Source organism: Stegodyphus dumicola, chromosome 5 (assembly GCF_044657685.1).
Source record: "Stegodyphus dumicola isolate Sdum_Otavi_A_Nest chromosome 5, ASM4465768v1".
Lineage (NCBI taxonomy): Eukaryota > Metazoa > Arthropoda > Arachnida > Araneae > Eresidae > Stegodyphus > Stegodyphus dumicola.
The window spans coordinates 157466832-157486306 of NC_140772.1; the positions used below are offsets into that span (position 1 = coordinate 157466832).

At 31.1% G+C, this 19475-nt stretch overlaps 1 protein-coding gene across 2 annotated transcripts in view; it reads right to left on the reverse strand.

Annotated features, from left to right (window-relative positions):
- Positions 1 to 3235: 3235 nt before the first annotated feature.
- The window catches only part of LOC118204740 (BTB/POZ domain-containing adapter for CUL3-mediated RhoA degradation protein 3), a 72890-nt gene continuing 56650 nt past the window's right edge, over positions 3236 to 19475 (reverse strand). For both annotated transcript variants that reach the window (XM_085817291.1, XM_085817292.1), the window contains exons 5-6: positions 14003 to 14201; positions 3236 to 3644 (exon numbers count right to left, since the gene is read on the reverse strand). In XM_085817291.1, coding sequence (XP_085673417.1) covers positions 3408 to 3644; positions 14003 to 14201 — 436 coding nt within the window. In that variant the 3' untranslated portion in view covers positions 3236 to 3407. The remainder of the gene's footprint in view (positions 3645 to 14002; positions 14202 to 19475) is intronic.

Sequence of the window (19475 nt, forward strand, 5' to 3'; positions counted from 1 at the left end):
GGGACTATCCCCAGTCTTGCATATTTCTTAGCTCCTGTACAGGTTTTCCCTCGAAATTGATTGGGTTCTTGACTAAATCTATGCCAAATACAAGGTTGTTGCTTTCCTAATTTTGTTTCACTTTGGCATGTTTCACTTCTGTTTTGGTTATAATATAGATTAGATGTACTGCACATAATGGAGATAATTTCCACATGAATTGTTTATACTTAATTCAGCAGTCATATTACAGTACAAAGTCCAAGATCCAGACGCCCAATATCCGGAATGACCTAAAGTTCAGACCTCAAAGTCCCCACCAAATTTTTTTTTAAATTTATTTATTTATGTGTGCGCTTTACACATGCACATTTGATTCCCCCCCACATGTGGAGAGTTCCGATTCTTAATTTCACTTTACACCACTAAATAAAATACCTCGTTATGGAAGAAACAATCATTTTAGCATAAATTTGAATATTCAATAATTTGGCTCCTTAGCTGCATATCTGATTGGCATGTATCTCAAACCAAAACATTCTACATAGATACATTGTTCATTTTACACCTGCTAATATTTTATATCCCCGACGCCAACCTGGCGAATCATTATTTATCACATTTTGCTCTTATCACTACGTTCAGAAAAATATTTTAGCTTATATTGCGTATATGCATCACCCGTCCTCTAAATGCAATCTCTAGTGATGCGTGGATGGGACACCTAGTTGTAAGAGACGTTCCTAGGGAATGTGTATATGGAACGCCCGTTCTCAAAGGGTTAAGTACATTATAATAAATAGCTAAGCTAATACAATTTAGGCTTAATTGTCTCAGCGCGTGATAGAAGCAAAATAAAATTTAGCGGAACAACTAGTCTTTAGTCGCCAGTCTAGTTAAACTTTATGATGATAGCCACGAATCTGAAGGTTTTCGGATATTGCAAACCAAAGGTGAAATTTTCTAATTAACGGATTAATTAAATGATTTTGTAAAGAAATGTTGAGAAGCAGTAATAAATGAAGATGATATAAAAGAAGTTTTTTATTGTGATAACAATGCTCGTCAATCATCAATTAATTAATGGATGGCGAAATCTGCAGTATGATTCTAGATCCAGAAAACAGCACTACCAATAGTGAAGAAAGTGACAGAGAGGTTGCTGAAAGCGAAAAAATTTCCATTGACAAGTCAATTAAAATTCTAGACACACCAATTACAGGACTTCAACAATGAAATTTTGTTACTGAAGAAGAAATTATGTCTGTCTATAGAATTAAAGAGAAAGTATTACCACAAAAAATGAAGCAACTTAAACAACTAAAAAAAAAAAATGTTTAATACAGTTAAACAAATAAATATTAAGCTTTTTTTCCTTAAATTTTGATACCCTTTAGATCATAAATCACGATTTCATATTTTTAATTTTATTATTTCTACATGCCATCTTAATAGATTTAAACTGATAATCTAATATCCAGAAAAATTCCAAAATCCAGAAGTCTCGAGGATCTCGGATTTTGTACTGTATTACACAACTGAGAGAACTTTTATATTATGGATGTCACACTGCTTTGCTTTAATTGCAATTTAGACAGCTATTCACTAAAAATTTCTAGTCTATAAGTACACTGATGAAAAATATTAAAAAAAAAAAATTTGCTTTGTGATTTATAGTTGAGGTATTTGTAAACACAAAAGGGCATCTAAACTTTTTATAGCTTTGTAATGCAAAATAAGTTTGCAATTGAAGAAATATTATTGCTAAAAAAAGAATATATTTAAGAATTTTTTAAATGCAGTTGATGTCTATTATAGTGATCTTCTGCCTCTTGCAGGAAAAAGAAGGTTAACCCCTTCGCGCCGACTGTCACGTATACGTGCCAGCAACGAACACACTTACCTACCGGCCGACACACAGGCGTGCCAGAGGATTGTTCCGTTCTCTACCGACTGTCACGTATTTGTGCCAGTACTTTGGAACGTTTTTCAAACTATAATTTCTGCCACAAGATGGCACTGTATGTCCATATGGTTTCAGATACATGTAAATTAGACCTTCTACTCGAAATGAGAGAAGCATGACTCACATACACGTGTTTTTGATTATATAAACAAACGGGGAAATAAATGTTTCCGAATGGCGTGATTTATGACGTCTCCTTAAATTGCACTTTATTCGCACGTGGTAGTTGTTTACTGTAAGTAGAGAAGTTTTATTTGCTCTAAAGCGCTGGGTATTTCGGTTTGCAGTTCAGTTTTTAGAAAATAATTAGATCTTGTTAGATGTGAATTCTTTCTGTTTTTACCGTTGCAATGTCGAAGTGTCGAAAATGTTTAACAGAGCATGAAATAGCAGAAGTGATGCAAAATGTTTCAGATATTGATTCTGAAAGATTAACTGAAAGACATTTTCCAAAACTTTGTTCAGAAGAGACTGATAAGAAAATGAGACGACGATGCTTCGTTTGTTCACATTCCCGGAAAAATCCTCCAAAACGGCAAATGAGTTATTACGAGTGCAAGGAATGTAACGTAGGACTGTGTGTAGATCCCTGTTTTCAAATTTTTCATACGAAAAGAGAATTTTAAGTAATATATTTAGTTTTCAGATGTATAATGTTAAAATTCATAAAATGGTGAGTAATTAAAATAAAATGTGTAAAATATGCATTTAAACAAGAAATAAGGTAATTAAAGTATATATATATAAATATTTATAAAGCATAAGCCGTTTAAATACTCTATAGAGCATTATTAAACAATGCGTTGATACTTCGGAAATTTCACGGATTTAGGCTTAGTAGCAAAAAAGCCCCCGGCCCTGAAGAGACGCTCGCGTAAGACACTGCCGGCCTCAGCGATAAGCGCGCATTTTCGCTACCCGGCTCGAAGGGGTTAAAGGTCTTGTTATGACAAAAATATAGTATATACTTTCATAAATAAAGGACTTTTTAAATACTGATCATTGTAATGGAAATGTCACTATAATGAGAAATCATTACAGAGAACAAGGATAGTATTTACCATAAAAGAAGTTTGTTTTCCTAACATATGTTTTCAGATGTCACAAACATAAATATGTGAGTTTTATATTATGAAACAATTACATATATTTCACCAATGTACTCCATGCACTGAAACTTTTTTAAATACCTAAATACCTTGTAGTTAAAAATTTTACAATAAAACAATATCATAATTTTTCTTAACGGAACTCCTTTAAAACTTCTGCGACTGAACTATTAAGAGCATATTATTACTTTTAGTGACTTTTAATGAAAAGCTTCATATTATAACAAAAATCAGCCAATTTACAATAAGAAAATAAAATATACAGATTAATTTCAAATATCATAACAGAAATGACTAAAAAAATGGAACCAATGTATTAAGAGGTATAAGCAAAAAATGTTTTCCAGTTATCATTAACTTGTCTGTTTGGTGTTGCGTATTCGATTTAAATGGCAACTGTCTCTACTTTCTCTAGAAGAAGAACCAGGAGTGCGTCTTTCATCTTCATCATCACTTGTATAAGTTGTTCCCATGGCGACAGCACCACGTGTGCTAGTTGCCTGCATAAGATCCATGTCAGGACCATTTCTGTTTTCATACAATAATATATTTAGTGTTTCTTCATATATTCTTGCTTCTGGAAATTCAACCTAGTTAAAGGTATAAATAAAATCACCATATTAATCACAGACATAATAATAATAAATGCAGAATTCAAATTTACCTATCGCACATAATATTTAGTTTCTAACTCATCTTTAAATTTACCATTTTCACTTTTCTTACTGCATGGAATTAAAAAAAATTTTTTTAAATTATTTATTATTCATTATTAAACGGATCATAAAGACTTAAGAATCCGCATTCATAAAACAAGTTTCATTTTCCTAAGATAATGGAATTACATATTTATGGTATTATGTGACACTTATTGTTATGTATTTGCTGCTTTTAATCTACATATGTGTGTATAAATATAGTATAAACACAAACTATACACTTTCAGCAGAAAGGAATCATTATGTATTTTTATTACAAGATCATTTTTTTAAAGTCTTTTGAAGATCAATCTAACATTTTTTTATAGAACACCTCCTTTGTTTAATTGTAATTTAGTCTAATATCTTGTGCAATAGCAAAAAATTCTCTATAAAATACTTACGCTAAATACAAGGTTGTTTTTACGATTTTGATTCTCTATAAAATGTTTTTAAATTTAATACATTATTTCATAGACAGCTAATTCAATATTTGAAAAACAAAATTAACTATGCAATTATTCATTTTAAGATAGAGTACGTATAAGTGAATGGCCCATACAATGATGGCAGTACTTAGGGAGTGAAAATCCCGAGGAAAAGTGTACATGTAATTAATTAATATAATTGGGCTATATATGTGAAGCATCTTGAAAGGGAAGTTTGTACATGTAGTACACAGGAAGGAAGGATAACTTCTACAATCATCCACTTCCATTTTATTTCCACCAGCCTTTGACAGGGTTCATAGCCACATTTTAGTTAAAAAAATAAGCACCTGTCTAATTACATCATACACAACTGCATAACCTTAAAAATTACACTTGTAATTTAAAATATGAGAAATGAAGTACTTATTAAGAGAGAAGAAGCATTACCTCAACCATGGAAAATAATTACTTTTTTTTTGTTTTTGTTTTTGTTTTTAATTTTAAATAATAGTTCAATTTACAGAACTTGTTTACAATGAGAGGGAAAAAACTATGAAGAACTAAACTATATTCCAAATTTAATGATGAAATTTCAGTTCAAAATAGAGAAAATAAATAATAATAAGGCATATTTATTGTATTCACTTAGAACATAATAATACATACAATTTATTTTTCCACCAATATTGATATTTAAATAATTTAAATCTAAATTCTGAACATTTTCTACATTTACATTGTATATCAGTTTTCTCTTAACAGATATTGCAAGCAAAGTAATTTAAGTAAAAAAGAGGAACATTTCTGAAATCAGAAGACAGAAATTTGCTTCATGCAGCGATCTTTAACAGTAAAAGCTTAACTAACCCGCATACTTGGAATTGGCGAATATTTGGACAGTCGAGCGTAACTTGAAGGAGCGGAGGGGGTGGGGTAGACTGTAGCCGCTCTTTAGATTTTTCCGCTAAATAAATGCTTTTGACATTTCAATATGTGCATCATATAAAAATAAACCAACGGAACTAAAAAATATTCTGCTTAGCAAGCACAGTAAAACTCTTTTAAGTGTTCATAAACAAATCTCGAACTGAACATCAAAATTAATTATCTCTGCAAAATATCACAAACGTTATTGCGCAATACGTGCGTGGTAATTCTTCCCTACGTGATATTACGCAATCAGAATCAACAACTGCTGGTATTAGGAGAATAAAGAACTAAATAACTGGTGTTTTTCATTCTAATTTTCAACAGACGGCGTTAAATTTCCAGAATAGAATCATTCTTCGCTTGGATTGGTAGACTGCAGAACTTTTAGTCCTATTCAATCCAGATTGGAAAGTGGGGGGGGGAAAGGGTCTGTTGCTTGTTTTACAGCGAATTGTAACAGTTTCAATAGTCAAGATTTTGCGGAGAAAGGGGAGACCTCCCAACCTTCATACTGTATAATGTATTTGCCAAAAAAATGAAATTATTTTGACTATTCGATTACTTTCCCTTTATTTAAGCCATTCCGAATATTATTCCTTAGAAAGCTAATCTGTGTTAAAACACAACCATTTTTGGAAGTTTACTATACTTCAGCAGTTACTGCAACTATGTTATTATAAACATTCATACATATGCTCATAATATAAGCATAACGATCATAATCAACACGAATATGAACTGACCAAGCAGAACGAGAATGCAAATTTTTAAGATCTTGATAGAAATTCAAACATATGTAGTATTTGGGTGGTAGGAAAAGAATGCCGAATGTAGCGGAATTTTCTACTGCTTTCGCAATTCTTTGACCAATAGAACGACGGGCACATGTCTGTAGTCTTCGTGCACACCAAAGGTTATGTTAATGCAGAGAAAGGGGGAAAAGCTATTTCCGGGAGTATGACTCACCATCTGACATTCAATATTAGGAAGAAAAGTTGTTTATTTAGTTTCGGCTTTAGTACGGGGAAAAAACGTGCGTTCCTTAAAAAAAAAAAAAAAAAAAAAAAAAAGCACTAAAATAAAAAAAATAAGGGCTTTAAAGAAAACATAAGCACCTATAAGGACCTTTATATTTTATTTTTAAATATAAGGACTTATAAGCACTTATAAGGACCGCTACGAACCCTGCTTTGAGTTCAGACATTCTGCAGATAATGTTAGTATTACAGCCATTATTTACACTTGGTTTAATATCTTGCATATGTCACTGAGAAATGGATCTCCTGTCTGTAGTGAAAAAAGCTGACATGATCTTATGTTGACAGAGAGTAGAAAATGACATAGACTGTTTGTAGTGGAAAAAAGATGAAACGTTTTATTATGGAAAATATAAGAGATAACAGGCAATGCTTCTGATTTGCAAACAGTTTCTTGATAGAACCTCTTCACAATTATTATTTTATTGTGCTGTAGAACAGCTTTATGAAAAAAAAAAAAATAAATTACCCAGTTACAGAAATGTTTCTGCAATGAACAGCCATAAAAATTCTCAAGAATTGCTACCAATTCAGAAATTTCTAAAAGCAATGCTTTAAAAATTCTGAAATAGCATGTTTTATCACATCAAGATTTTGCTGATGTCATTTTTGTGGATAGAAATGGATAAACAGGCATATGCCAGACTGAGAAAAATCTTTTCCCATCCAATATCATTTTTTAATAAATGCACTCTCACAAATCACGGTGAAGTAAATTGTCTTATCATGCACTATTGAGCTGTTTATGAAGTATGGCCTGTAGACGTGTGGTGTGGAATTTTGGAGGATAAGAGAATTGGATCTTTTATTGATGGCACATTAACAGGGCAAATGTACACAAAAACTTCTAAGAAGTTACTATTACTACTGCAGGGTTCGTAACCACATTTTAGTTAAAAAAATAAGCACCTATAAGCACTTTTCAAGCACATTTTAAGAAAAAAAATAAGCACCTGTCTAATTACATTATACACAACTGCATAACCTTAAAAGAAAAATTAGACTTTCAATTTAAAATATGAGCAATGCAATATTTATTAAGAGAATAAGCATTAGCTCAACCATGGAAAACAATTCACTTTTTTTTTAAAATTTTAAATGACAGTTGAATTTACAGAATTAGTTTACAATGAGAGAGGAAAAAAAAACTATTCAGAATTAAACTATATTACAAGATTTAATGATGAAATTTCAGTTCGAAATATAGAAAATAAATAATAATAAGCCATATTAATTGTATTCGCTTGGCACCTAATAATAAATACAATTTATTTTTCCACTAATATTAATATTTAAGTAATTTAACTTAAATCAAAATTCCGAACATTTTCTAAATTTTCATTGCATAACAGTTTTCTCTTAACCTATATTCCAAGCAAAGTAATTTAAGTAAAAAAGAAGAGCATTTCTGAAATCAGGAGACGGGAAATTGCTTCATGCAGTCATCTTTTACCAGTAAAAGCTTAACTAACCCGCATACTCGGAAATTGCCGAATATTCCGTATAATCGAGCGTAACTGGAAAAAGAGGAGGGGGGGAGATTGTAGCCTTTCTTTAGATTTCTCTGCTAAATAAATGATTTTGACATTTCGATATGTGCATCTTATAAAAATAGACCAACAGAACTGAGAAATATTCTGCTTTGAAAACACAGTAAAACTCTTTTAAGTGTTCATAAATAAATCTCAGACTGAACATCAAATTAATTATCTCTGCAAAATATCGCAAACGTTATTGCGCAATACGTGCGTGATATTACGCAATTGAAATTAACAGCTGCCAGTATTCAGAGAATAAAGAACTAAATAAAGAAAAAGAAAGAGACTTACTAATCCGAGGTTTTTTTATTCTAATTTTGAAATGACTGCGTTAAATTTTCGGAACAGAATCATTCTTCGCTTGGGTTGGGTAGACCGCAAAACTTTCAGTCCTATTCAATCCAGATTGGACAGTGGCAAAAAAAAAAAAAAAAAAAAAAAAAAAACTGCTGCTTCAATATTTGCGAAGAAAGGGAAGAACCTCTCAACCTCCATACTGCATAATGTATTGCAAAAAAAAAAAAAAAAAAGAGAGAGAGAAAGAAAGAAAGAAAAGAAATTATTCTGATTATTCGATTACATTCCTTTTATTTAAGCCATTCCGAATATTATTCCTTAGAAAGCTAATTTGTGTAAAAATACACTCATTTTTGGAAGTTTATCTACACTTCAGCAGCTACTGCAACTATATTACACTCATGTCCAAAATTATCTTTACATACCCAAAAATGATGATATTCAATGAAATATCGAATCAATGTGATCCGTATTAGCAGGGAATGTGGGAAAACCAAGCCTAACTAGCATTATCCAATCAAAAGTAATCAAACGGTTTGTGATATGCAAATCTAGGCGTTACGTCATCCAAGGGCGAATCAAGCGCTTTGCGCAAACTGAATATTTGAGTGAATATCTGCAACATAGCGTTTGATTTCAGTGTGTAGGGACTTAAAGCGGTTTGTTATGGCTTCGAAGTATCATTTGGAAGAATCTGTAAAATGGCGAATTATCGGCCGTTTAGAAGCAGGGCAGTCAATCATGGAAGCAGCCACATGTCTGAATATTTCAAGACAGACAGTCTCTAAGCTATGGAAACAGTTTCAAAATGATGGAAGTGTTGTAAGGAGGCCTGAACAGGGTCGGAAACGAATGACAACTGTTTCTGAAGATCGGTATCTGGCATTAACTGCCCGTCGTAACATAAAGGCTACTGCTCGCCAGTTAAGTTCAGAGCTTGCAGCCGCCACTGGAACTGTTGCATCACGGCAAACAATATACAGAAGACTTAATGAAAAAGGCCTTTATGCCAGAAAGCCAAGGGTATGTGTTTTACTGTCTTCACAGAAAAAGAGGGATCGCTTTAATTGGTGTAAAGAACATCAAAACTGGACTGAACATCAATGGTCCCATGTTCTCTTTACTGATGAGTCGCGGTTTAGTTTAACTGGTGATTCTAAACATGTTTACATCTGGAAGGAGTCAGGAACATGAAATGATCCCTCGAACATTGTGGAACGTGACCGTTTCGATAGTGGAGGTGTGATGGTATGGGGTGGAATAATGATCGATGGACGTACGCCCCTACACGTGTTCAGCAGCGGATCTGTGACAGGCCAGATATATCGAGATGAGGTCTTAGATCCTTATGTAAGACTTTTCAGGGGTGCATATGGACCTGACTTTTTATTTATGGATGATAATGCCCGTCCACATCGAGGAAACCTCGTTGATGAATTCCTTGAAAGTGAAGACATTAAGCGAATACCTTGGCCACCAAACTCTCCTGACCTTAACCCGATAGAGAACTTATGGGACTACCTTGGAAGAGCAATTGCACGTGTACATCCTCCTCCTAGAGATGTAAATGCTCTGAAGACGGCATTGCTGGAAGAGTGGAGATTAATTCCCCAAACTGTGGTTAACAACGTTATTTCCAGCTTTAAAACACGTTGTGATATGTGTGTACAAGTCAGGGAAGATCATATTCCATATTAAATTCTTAAGACTTAATTCTTTTTCTGAATCATTCCTTTTTTTCTTAACTCTCTTTGTCACACTTTATTACCATTTTATTGTTTCATGCTACAATTTTATATCATATGAGGTGATCTTCAATTTTTTCTTTTGCATTTATGTGTCATCATGTTATGTATGATTCCACGAAAATTCATTAAATTATAAGTCATAGTCTCTGAGAAATCCGTGAATTTATGCATGTAAACATAATTTTGGACATAAAGCTAATTTGTGTAAAAATACACTCATTTTTGGAAGTTTATCTACACTTCAGAAGCTACTGCAACTATATTATAAATATTCATACATATGCTCATAATATAAGCATAACGATCATAATAAACACAAATATGAACTGACCACGCGGAACGAGAATGCAAATTATTAAAATCTTGATAAAAATTCAAAGGTGTGTAGTATTTGGGTGGGAGGGAAAGAATACTGAATGTACCGGAATTTTCTACGGTTTTCACAATTCTTTGACCAATAGAACGACGTGCAACTGTCTGTACTCTCACGCGCACCATAGGTTACGTTAATGCAGAGAAAGGGGGGAAAGCTATTTCTGGGAGTATGATTCACCATCTGACGTTCCATATAAGGAAGAAAAGTTGTTTATTTAGTTTCGGCTTTGGTACAGGGGGGAAAATGCACGTTCATTAAAAAAAGCACTAAAAGAAAAAAATATGCACTAAAAACAAAAAAAATAAGGGCTTTAAAGAAAAAGTAAGCACCTATAAGGACCTTTATATTTTCTTTTCAAATAATAAGGACTTATAAGCACTTGTAAAGACTGCTACGAACCCTGTACTGGAAAACATATTATGACTATATACATGCAGAAAGAATGACCATATACTTTCAACATGATGAATGCTCAGCTCATTAAACATATACTGATAGCATATACAAATAGAATAACCGATTATCTGCAATGAATTGGGCCAAGGGTTCTGTAATTATATACCATGTCTTTTCGAATTTTGTGTACATTTTTCCTACTTAATTTTTACAGTAAATTTGTATTATTTGTACATAAATTCGTACAAAATATTCATACATTAAGAATTAATTAGAAAAAATATTTAATGCTTAACTACAATATTTTTAAACATAAAGTTTATATATAAACGTGTAAGTGTAATATGGTTTCTCTTTCCTGAATTACTAGCATTTCTATTATCACATCATATACTAGCCATTTTATTTAAGAAAATAATAAATAACTGTGATTACATGTAATCTAAGACATAAAGTTAAAAATAAAATTATATTTCGTGATGTCTTGATTTCTGATTTGTTATTTACTCTCATGTGAAATAATGTCAGTACAAAGGGAAAATATAGGAAAGAGAAATGAGAGGAAAATTATTTAGGGGAAAAAGGATTTCCTTTCTTTTTTTTTGGGGGGGGGGGGGTAGAAATGCATTAAAATATATTAATTTAAAAAATTGTACACTGCAGGGGGGCAGTTCTACATCTCCCATTCTACTGGGCTGTTTGACAAATTCAAATTGCTTTTTTCATGTCTCGAAAGTGTGACTTAGGACATATATTACACTTAGTATATATATATTATTATAACATAGGTATTTTGACAACTCAGACTTTTTCTGAGATGACATGCCAGTTTTTTCCGTATTTCGATCCTAAGACTAAAATTATGCCAAACTGCCAAGTTTGGTAAAAATCGCATGAGTAGTTTTAAAAAATTAGTTCCTCAATGTTAATTGAATTTGATATATATTGAGTTTGATATATTAATATATTTTTTTAAATTAAAAGTACTTGATTCCTTCTTCCAGAATTCGAAATTTAGGCTTAACCCAAATATAATTCGCATATTGCTTATTTTTTAAATTTGTATTTTTAAATATTTTTTATAAATTTTTTGAAAAATTTTTTGCATTATAACCTATAAAATTTTTAACATCCTCTTGAAGATGTATTTCTAGGTACACCTGCAAAAAATTAAGTTTTTCATTCATAATTTTCTAAGTTATACATGAAATTATATACTGGCGTGTTTTGAAATTTGGCATATTTTTTTAGCAATAATAATGTCAAATGTGGTTTACGCACTTTGTTAAAATTATTTTAAAGTATAAACGATGACTTTCCCCCCACTCATCTGCAATGCAAAAAAAAAAAAAGGGGGGGGAAGGAAAATTAGGTTGCTATAAATTAAGAAGTTCATAAAGTAAATTTTTCTTGGCTCAAACCTTGCCCGGTAGATCGGGAGGTATAGAACTGTGCCCCCCTTTTTTTGTGTACATCTCCAAGTAAAATTACTTTCAAAATAATTTCTACTTTTAAATGTGAGCAAAAATAAATAAATACCCTGTATACAAACACATCAACGGGTTTTGCACATTAACAATTAGATTAACAGTATACTAGTAATCAACAGAAAAGGACAGAACTGATATTTTAGATTCACAAAAGACAATTTTTTATGATTGTGTAAGTCTGAACAAGAGTTAGCGCTAATATAAACAAACACGCTTGTTGTATGAAAAGTAAACAAATTGCAAGGCTTACTACCGAATTGAAGTTTGAAAATTTCTGGACATGTAAATTCTTTATAAGAGTTAACCATATAATCTTGAAATTATTTTAAAAGACAGCAGATAATATGAAAAATAAATATTTATTTAAAATTAAAATGTTGCGAAGATTGACAATCACTAGAAAAGAAGAATCTGATGCACATGTTGAAAATTCTAAACATCAATAATACAATAAATTTGCTTAGACACTTCCTAATTATCAATAACCTCCTGGAAAGTATTCACAAGGAAACATGCTATACTGGCAAAACAGGTAATCCATGATGTGACCAAAATAAATTTTAGACGAGTGATGGTCATAGGTGTTTACTTCTGTTGCACTGACAATAATCATTAATATTTGTTTTCATTCGACTGAGTGTGTTTTCTTTTCTTGTAAATCATTGTTAGGAGACTGTAAAATGCTGATGGAAAAGAAAGCATTTCTTTCGAAAGATGGCGGTCTAAGAGAAGAAAATGCAAAATTACACATTCCATGAAGTCGGATTCTGAAATGCCAACATTACAACTAACCATTTTGTCGGTGAGATGATTATTGTTCTAAAAATGGCACGCGCAAAAATAGTCTGGTAGGAAGGAATGTTCATATCTGTAGTAGTCAAGGTCATATAAAGATAATGAGTTGCATGTCCCATTTCCTGTTTTAGGAGAGGACAGAGCAAGATTACTTGTAATTGGATTCATCCAGGAGACGAATGAATAGCATTCTAATGTTAAGGAAAAACAGATCACCATGTAGCCTGGGAAGAACAACAGTATTTACAGTGCCAACTTGTTTGATGCAGAGTTTGTGTAATTCTTGATGTTTTATGAAGCTAAAACAGATTGCTGTGTACATGGGAAGAATAGTGCAAAAATAAGGTGTTTTTTATGTTTTTAATTTTATTAATTGGTAATTTATTTATAAAATTCTTAATGTATCTCCGTTTTTGAGAAAGATGTGTTGTCTTTGGCACCTTGGCTTGGTGAAAAATTAGTTGCCAAAAGTTGGCTACTTTTCGGAAGGAGAAAAAGTTCAGATAATTAGAAAGTACCTTTGTTTCTATATATTTACTTTATTTCAAAGAAATTGAAATACAAAAGGAAAATTGATGTCATGATAAATTTTCTATGTAATTAAATCTTTTTGTTTACATTCAGATATGCCCATGGTTTAAATTAGCTTGCTCGATCTCTTGCCCTTACATCTTCAGAATTCTTATGAAATTACAATGGTAAGTTTATATGGTTTGATTCTAAAAACCATACAGAAGTCCATATAAAATATCTGTGTGACTACTAAAAGTGAAATAATTTTAAGTATTGTAATACTGCAAGTTATACAATTGATGGGACTGATGAAAAACATATGAGTCAGATCTCTGTTCCCAGAGGATGAAAAAACATGAGTTTTACAAAATGTATTAAAATTAATGTACTACATAAAATGGAATGTTACAAATACATATTTCAGTGCTGATGACATCAGAAAATTTAACAGACTCTTCTGATAAGTTAATTCATAACTATAAAAGGAGGGAGACGATAAAATAATATCCAACTTCATTCTTTGGTTTTTCTGTACCAAAAAATGAAACGGTGATTGCACTATACATAAACATAGAACTGCATGTTAACATAGCTTAAACTTAGCATCAGGATCTGTAAACTTTTATTCTTATTTTACTGATACTGAGAAAAACAATTTTCTATCAGAAAACCTTCTACAAGCATTTAAAACATCATTACCTTGGTATGTTTTTTGTCTGTGGCATATACAATTGATGTGCAACAAACTTCAGCAACTTTTCTTCCATGCCCATAAAATGACCAACAGCAAATTTCATTACTTCCAATGACATCCTTTATAAATAACACACGTCCACTGAATCGGAGAGACAACTTGTCAAACAATTCAACATTTTTCAGCAAATTATCATCAGATGTACTGAAATAAAACAAACATAGATATATATATAAGTAAAATTTAAAATATGAAACAAAATTATTAAACTTAATTGGAATCAATTGGTAATAGAACTTAACATTCATAAATTTTAATTAAACGCATCCCCACTTCAAAGATATGCTTTGCACCTTTTTATGTCACTCTGCAGCATGTTACATCACTCTTTCCCTGCACTCCGAAATCTTTAGTCCAGTTGTTGCTAAGGGTTAACATACAGACTTTCTAGCTATAAATATGACTGCTATTAGTATGCATTACTTTTTCTCGCCTGCTGCTGCTTGAGTAAACCACATCTCTCACTTTGCCTTCCTGCTTTGTTGCTTAAAATGTAAACTAAGTATATAGAAACTGTTGGGCGTGTTTAAGTACCTAGTGTGGCACCAACTTAAGCAAAAATGTACTTCTGAAAAATGTTTTCCTGTTCAAAATAAAAAAATGATATTTTAATTATCAAGCCAGTTGTGAATTGACTTCATCTTCCACAAAAACTAAAACATCTCGGAGAGTCAGTAGGACGTTTAAAACCTATGTGGCTGACATTAATGGAAAAGTATCTGCAAGTTAAGTTAAAATGTAAATAAGTGAAAGATATGTCAAAAGTTCATCATCCAAGATATACTGGTTTCGGTGCATTATAGGAAGTGTTTCAAAAGAAAAGAATCATTCATGTGCGTATTTACTATCAGCGATTGAATGAATGTTTTCAAATTAGGTCAAGGCAAATCAGTGAAATGTGTTTCAAAATGTTTCTAATTTTCAACAATGGTCTAAAAATTAAATATCATCAAATGAATTATTAAATTTGGTTGCAGCATCAAAAATGAAAACTATGCTCTGAAGTCATTACATCTGGCCTCTAAAATTAGTGCTGTTTAAAGGAGTGAAAAGTAAAAGAAGTTATGTGCTCTGCTTTACAAGTTTAAAAATCATCAATTCGTTGATTTCAGTGTGTTCATCCTTTTCCAAAAATTATTCAAAAAGTAAAGTAATTTTAATATTTAAGATTTATTGATAATATTTTAATGTTTCAAGTAAAGGATTTATTAATTTTAGAAAAATTTTAAATGCAAATAAGACATCAATCCAAAATGTCCCAATCTTAAAAAAATGTTTTTGACATTGTCTCTATGAACAAAATAAATTCACACGTCCAGTTTTTTGATGGCATAAAAGAATATTCCATTGATCAATATTTAATATTCTTTGAAAAATGCTGTAATCTTAAAAAAAAAAAAAAAAAAAAAAAAAAAAAAAAAAATCAGGGGGGGGGGGAAATAGTCTTATTTCAAAATTGTCTAAAAGGAGAAGCACTGATATTCTACATTCATGAATGTGTCGAAATAGATAGTTGGGATCTATTAAAAGATAAATTTCTGATATATTTTTCTGGTTCTGAACATGTTAGCTTTGATGATTTCATCTTAGTCATTAACAGTAAGTATAAGAACATAGATAAGTATTTTAGACAAAAATTAAAATTATGGCCTGCTTTGAAATTAAGTGACCAAATTTTAATAGTCACTCACTCAAGATTTATCAGAGCAAATGTCAAAATATAGCTTCCATTCAAATCTGGATAATATGCTAGCATGAAAATTATTCTAAACTTCAAGCTCACCTGAACCAAAAAGCACTTGTAACATGCCCTGATTTTCCATTACAAGGTAAAATCTTCATCCATATTTTTATTACTCAAGATATCCTACTCCAAGATTATTTTACCCTATGTCTTATTAGCCTCAAAATCCAGAACAGAGAAATGTTCAGCCACTGCGATTGAGATACCCAAATTCCCAGTATCCCACTTTAAATTATCATTTACCTATCAAAATCAAACTCCAGCCAAACAATGACAGCAATTCAGATTAAATGTTAAGATACAGAACAATAACTCTCCTGCTATTATTGATATAGGTAGCCAACTTAAAGCAATTTCTGAAAATATTTTAAAATTGAGAACTCTGAAACCCCTGAAATTGAGCCCTCAAGAAAGTTATTGTCCTTATCTAAAGGTATTTCTGTCACTAAATTAATTGAATTGTCATGCAATAACTTCTTATATTTATATGAAAAAAACTCAAAATGAAAACATATTGTGGCTAATCAAGTTCCAAAATAATAAGTGTGAAAATTCCTGTGTAAATAAATAGTTGCAAGAATTATTAAATAACTAGTCATCTATTTGCAAAAAAGTAAATATGGTGTAGGTTGTATTAATATTGAAGCTCTAAGAGTAGTACTGATTTCAGACCTTACAACTGCTTATCGGCCACATAGAGAACCCCCTAAAAATAATACTAAAATTAAAAAACAAATAGATAAATAGATGAATTATTGCGTACAGATATCATGAAACCATCATTTAGCACTTACGCTGCACTTACCTTTAGCCTATAAAAGAGATGAAAATGCAAAAACTAGATTATGTATTGATTATAGAATACTTGACCAAATTATTGAAACAGATTTTGAACCTATACCTAGAATGGATGCAGTATTAGATCAATTTAATGAATGCAAAAGTGTTTTGCACATTAGACCTAGCATCTAGTTATTGACATATCATGTTAAATAAAAAAGATAGTGAGAAATTGGCATTTAGAACCAGTTTCAATTTTTATGAATTTAATAAATTACTTTTTGGTTGGAAATCCCCCAATTGTTTTTCAAAGAGCTCTTAGAATTCAATTTGCCTTAAATAATTTTGATGACATAAGAATATTTTCCCAAAATTCTGAAGAGCATTTTAGAGCACCTTAAAATATTAGAGCTATGTGAAAATGGAAATATAAAATCAAAACAGTCAAAGAAAAAATAAATTTTCTAGGGTATGAAATTCAAGGAGGGAAATATCAACCCAGGTAATGCAAATATTGAAGCTATTAAAAAATTACAGTTCTAAAAAATGTTAAAGAATTGCAAAGAATTCTTAGAAGTATTAATGTGTATAGTACAAAGTCTTTAATCCGAACTTGACGGGAATTTGGCGATTCCTGGTTAGGGGGTTTTCCGGATTATAGATCATCAATTTAAATCTGGTAAGATGGCATGCAAAAATTATAAAATTAAAAATATGAAACTGAAATTTATGAAATAAATGAAATGAAATTTATGAAAATTATGATCTAAAGGGTATCAAAATTTACAAAAAAAGCTCAATATTTATTTGTTTACTTTATTACACATTTCTTTCAATGTAAGTTGTTTAAGTTGCTTCGTTTTATGTGCTAATACTTTCTCTTTAACTCTATAAACAGTCATAATTTCTTGTTCAGTTACAAAGTTCTGCTGTTCAAATCCTGTAATTGCTGCACCGAGAATACCGACTAATTTGTGAATCGAATTTTTTTTTGTTTTTACTAACCTCTTTGACACTTTCTTCCTGCCTTTATCCACTTTTTGTTTGATGGACATCGAAACATGGTTTCGCTTTGTAGATCCTTTAGCAGCTCCAGAATCGGAAACTCTTTTTGACATAATCGAAAGTTCAAGCTTACTTTTTATAAAATTGCTCTAACAGTCTGCAAAAAATAATAAGCCGGATCCAATTAGAAGATTAAGGAACAACGCAATCTGCAACATTATCTGAAATAGATAATTAGATAATTTTAGCCTAGCTTATACCGTCCGTTATATATTAAACGCGCATGCGTAAACGTATTATGCACATGCGTAAACGCTATGCATGCTCAGAAAGTTTGTAGCTTATAGATCATTCCGGATTATGGATGTCCGGATTAAAGACTTTGTACTGTATTATAAATTTATCACAATTTATAATATGCATTACGATTACTCAATACACATTAAGATTAATCAATTTATAATACACATTAATTTATCAAATTTACATTAATGTGTTTTATATATTATGCAAGAATTGGAGCACTTTTAAGAAATTTACTCGAAAAAGATACTCCATATAAATGGCCGCCTGATTGCCAAACAGACTTTCAAAATTTAAAACATTCTTTAATTTCCAGACCCATTTTAACTTATTTAATCCAAAATATCCTTGTTATGTATTTGTAGACACATGTAAAGAAGCTGTTGGTGCAGTTCTAAAACAAGAACATCCCAATGGTAATTTACATATTATACCTTAACATTCTCGAAAATTACGATCTTTTGAAAGAAATTATGTAATTACTGAGTTAGAGAGTTTAGCTATTACACATGATAAATTTTGTTACAATTTACACGGTAGCCATTTTACTGTATATACTGATGCCCTAGTTTGGCTTAAAAATATAAAACATTTTATAGGCTTAAAAATATAAAACATTTTATAGGCTTAAAAATATAAAACATAAGTATGTGGATGGTCATTAACAGTAAACATAAACACAGTAGAGTAGTAAATATAAACATAGTACAGTCGATCGATCATATAGGCTTAAAAATATAAAACATAGTATGTGGATGGTCATTGAAATTACGATATAAAACATAGAAAAGATTCTAATAATATGCTAATTAGAAATCCTATTTGCTAAAATTTATGTGCACAAACTAATTTACCATTGCTAGAAGAAATTAAAAATCATTAAAATTTAGATAACATCTGTAATCTAAAGAATAAAAAATTTAATGATATGTTAACTATAAGGAAGCAAGGTCTATACAAAATTGTAATTCCAATATCCCTTCGTGCCAAATTACTTGAAAAAAGCTCATGTTGAATTTAGACTCATTGGTGTCTTCTCAATGTAAAATTCATTGTCACCTCAGTATTACTGGGCAGAAATAGTATAAGATATTAGAAATCAGTGTAAATATTGTGAAGTATGTCAATTTAGTATATCACCAGTGAACCTTTTGAGCTATTATCTATTGATACTGTAGGTGGTTTAAATTATTATAATTCTATTAAAAGTACATTCACATTGTCAGGACTTGTTTCTCTCTTGATTTGCATTGGAAACATGGAATGCCTTGAATAAGAACAGGGAGCTTACTCAAGCTATGTTCAAGATTTGTGTATAACAGACGACACAAGTAGGAAGGGTATACGAAACCCTTTATTTTCAATACTTTACAGGCACTTCCGAACTTCGGAATACAGAGACCAATCACTTGTGGTCTGAACATAAGAATATAAAACTACTAACTAAAAGCTAACTTTGAATTAGTATACAAATGCCTAGCACTAAGATTGGCCTTTATTTAAAAAAGGTACGTATGTAGTATGCCGAGCTGCTGAAACTACAGTATGTTTGCAAATATCAAGAGGTCTAAACCTCTGGCCTTAAA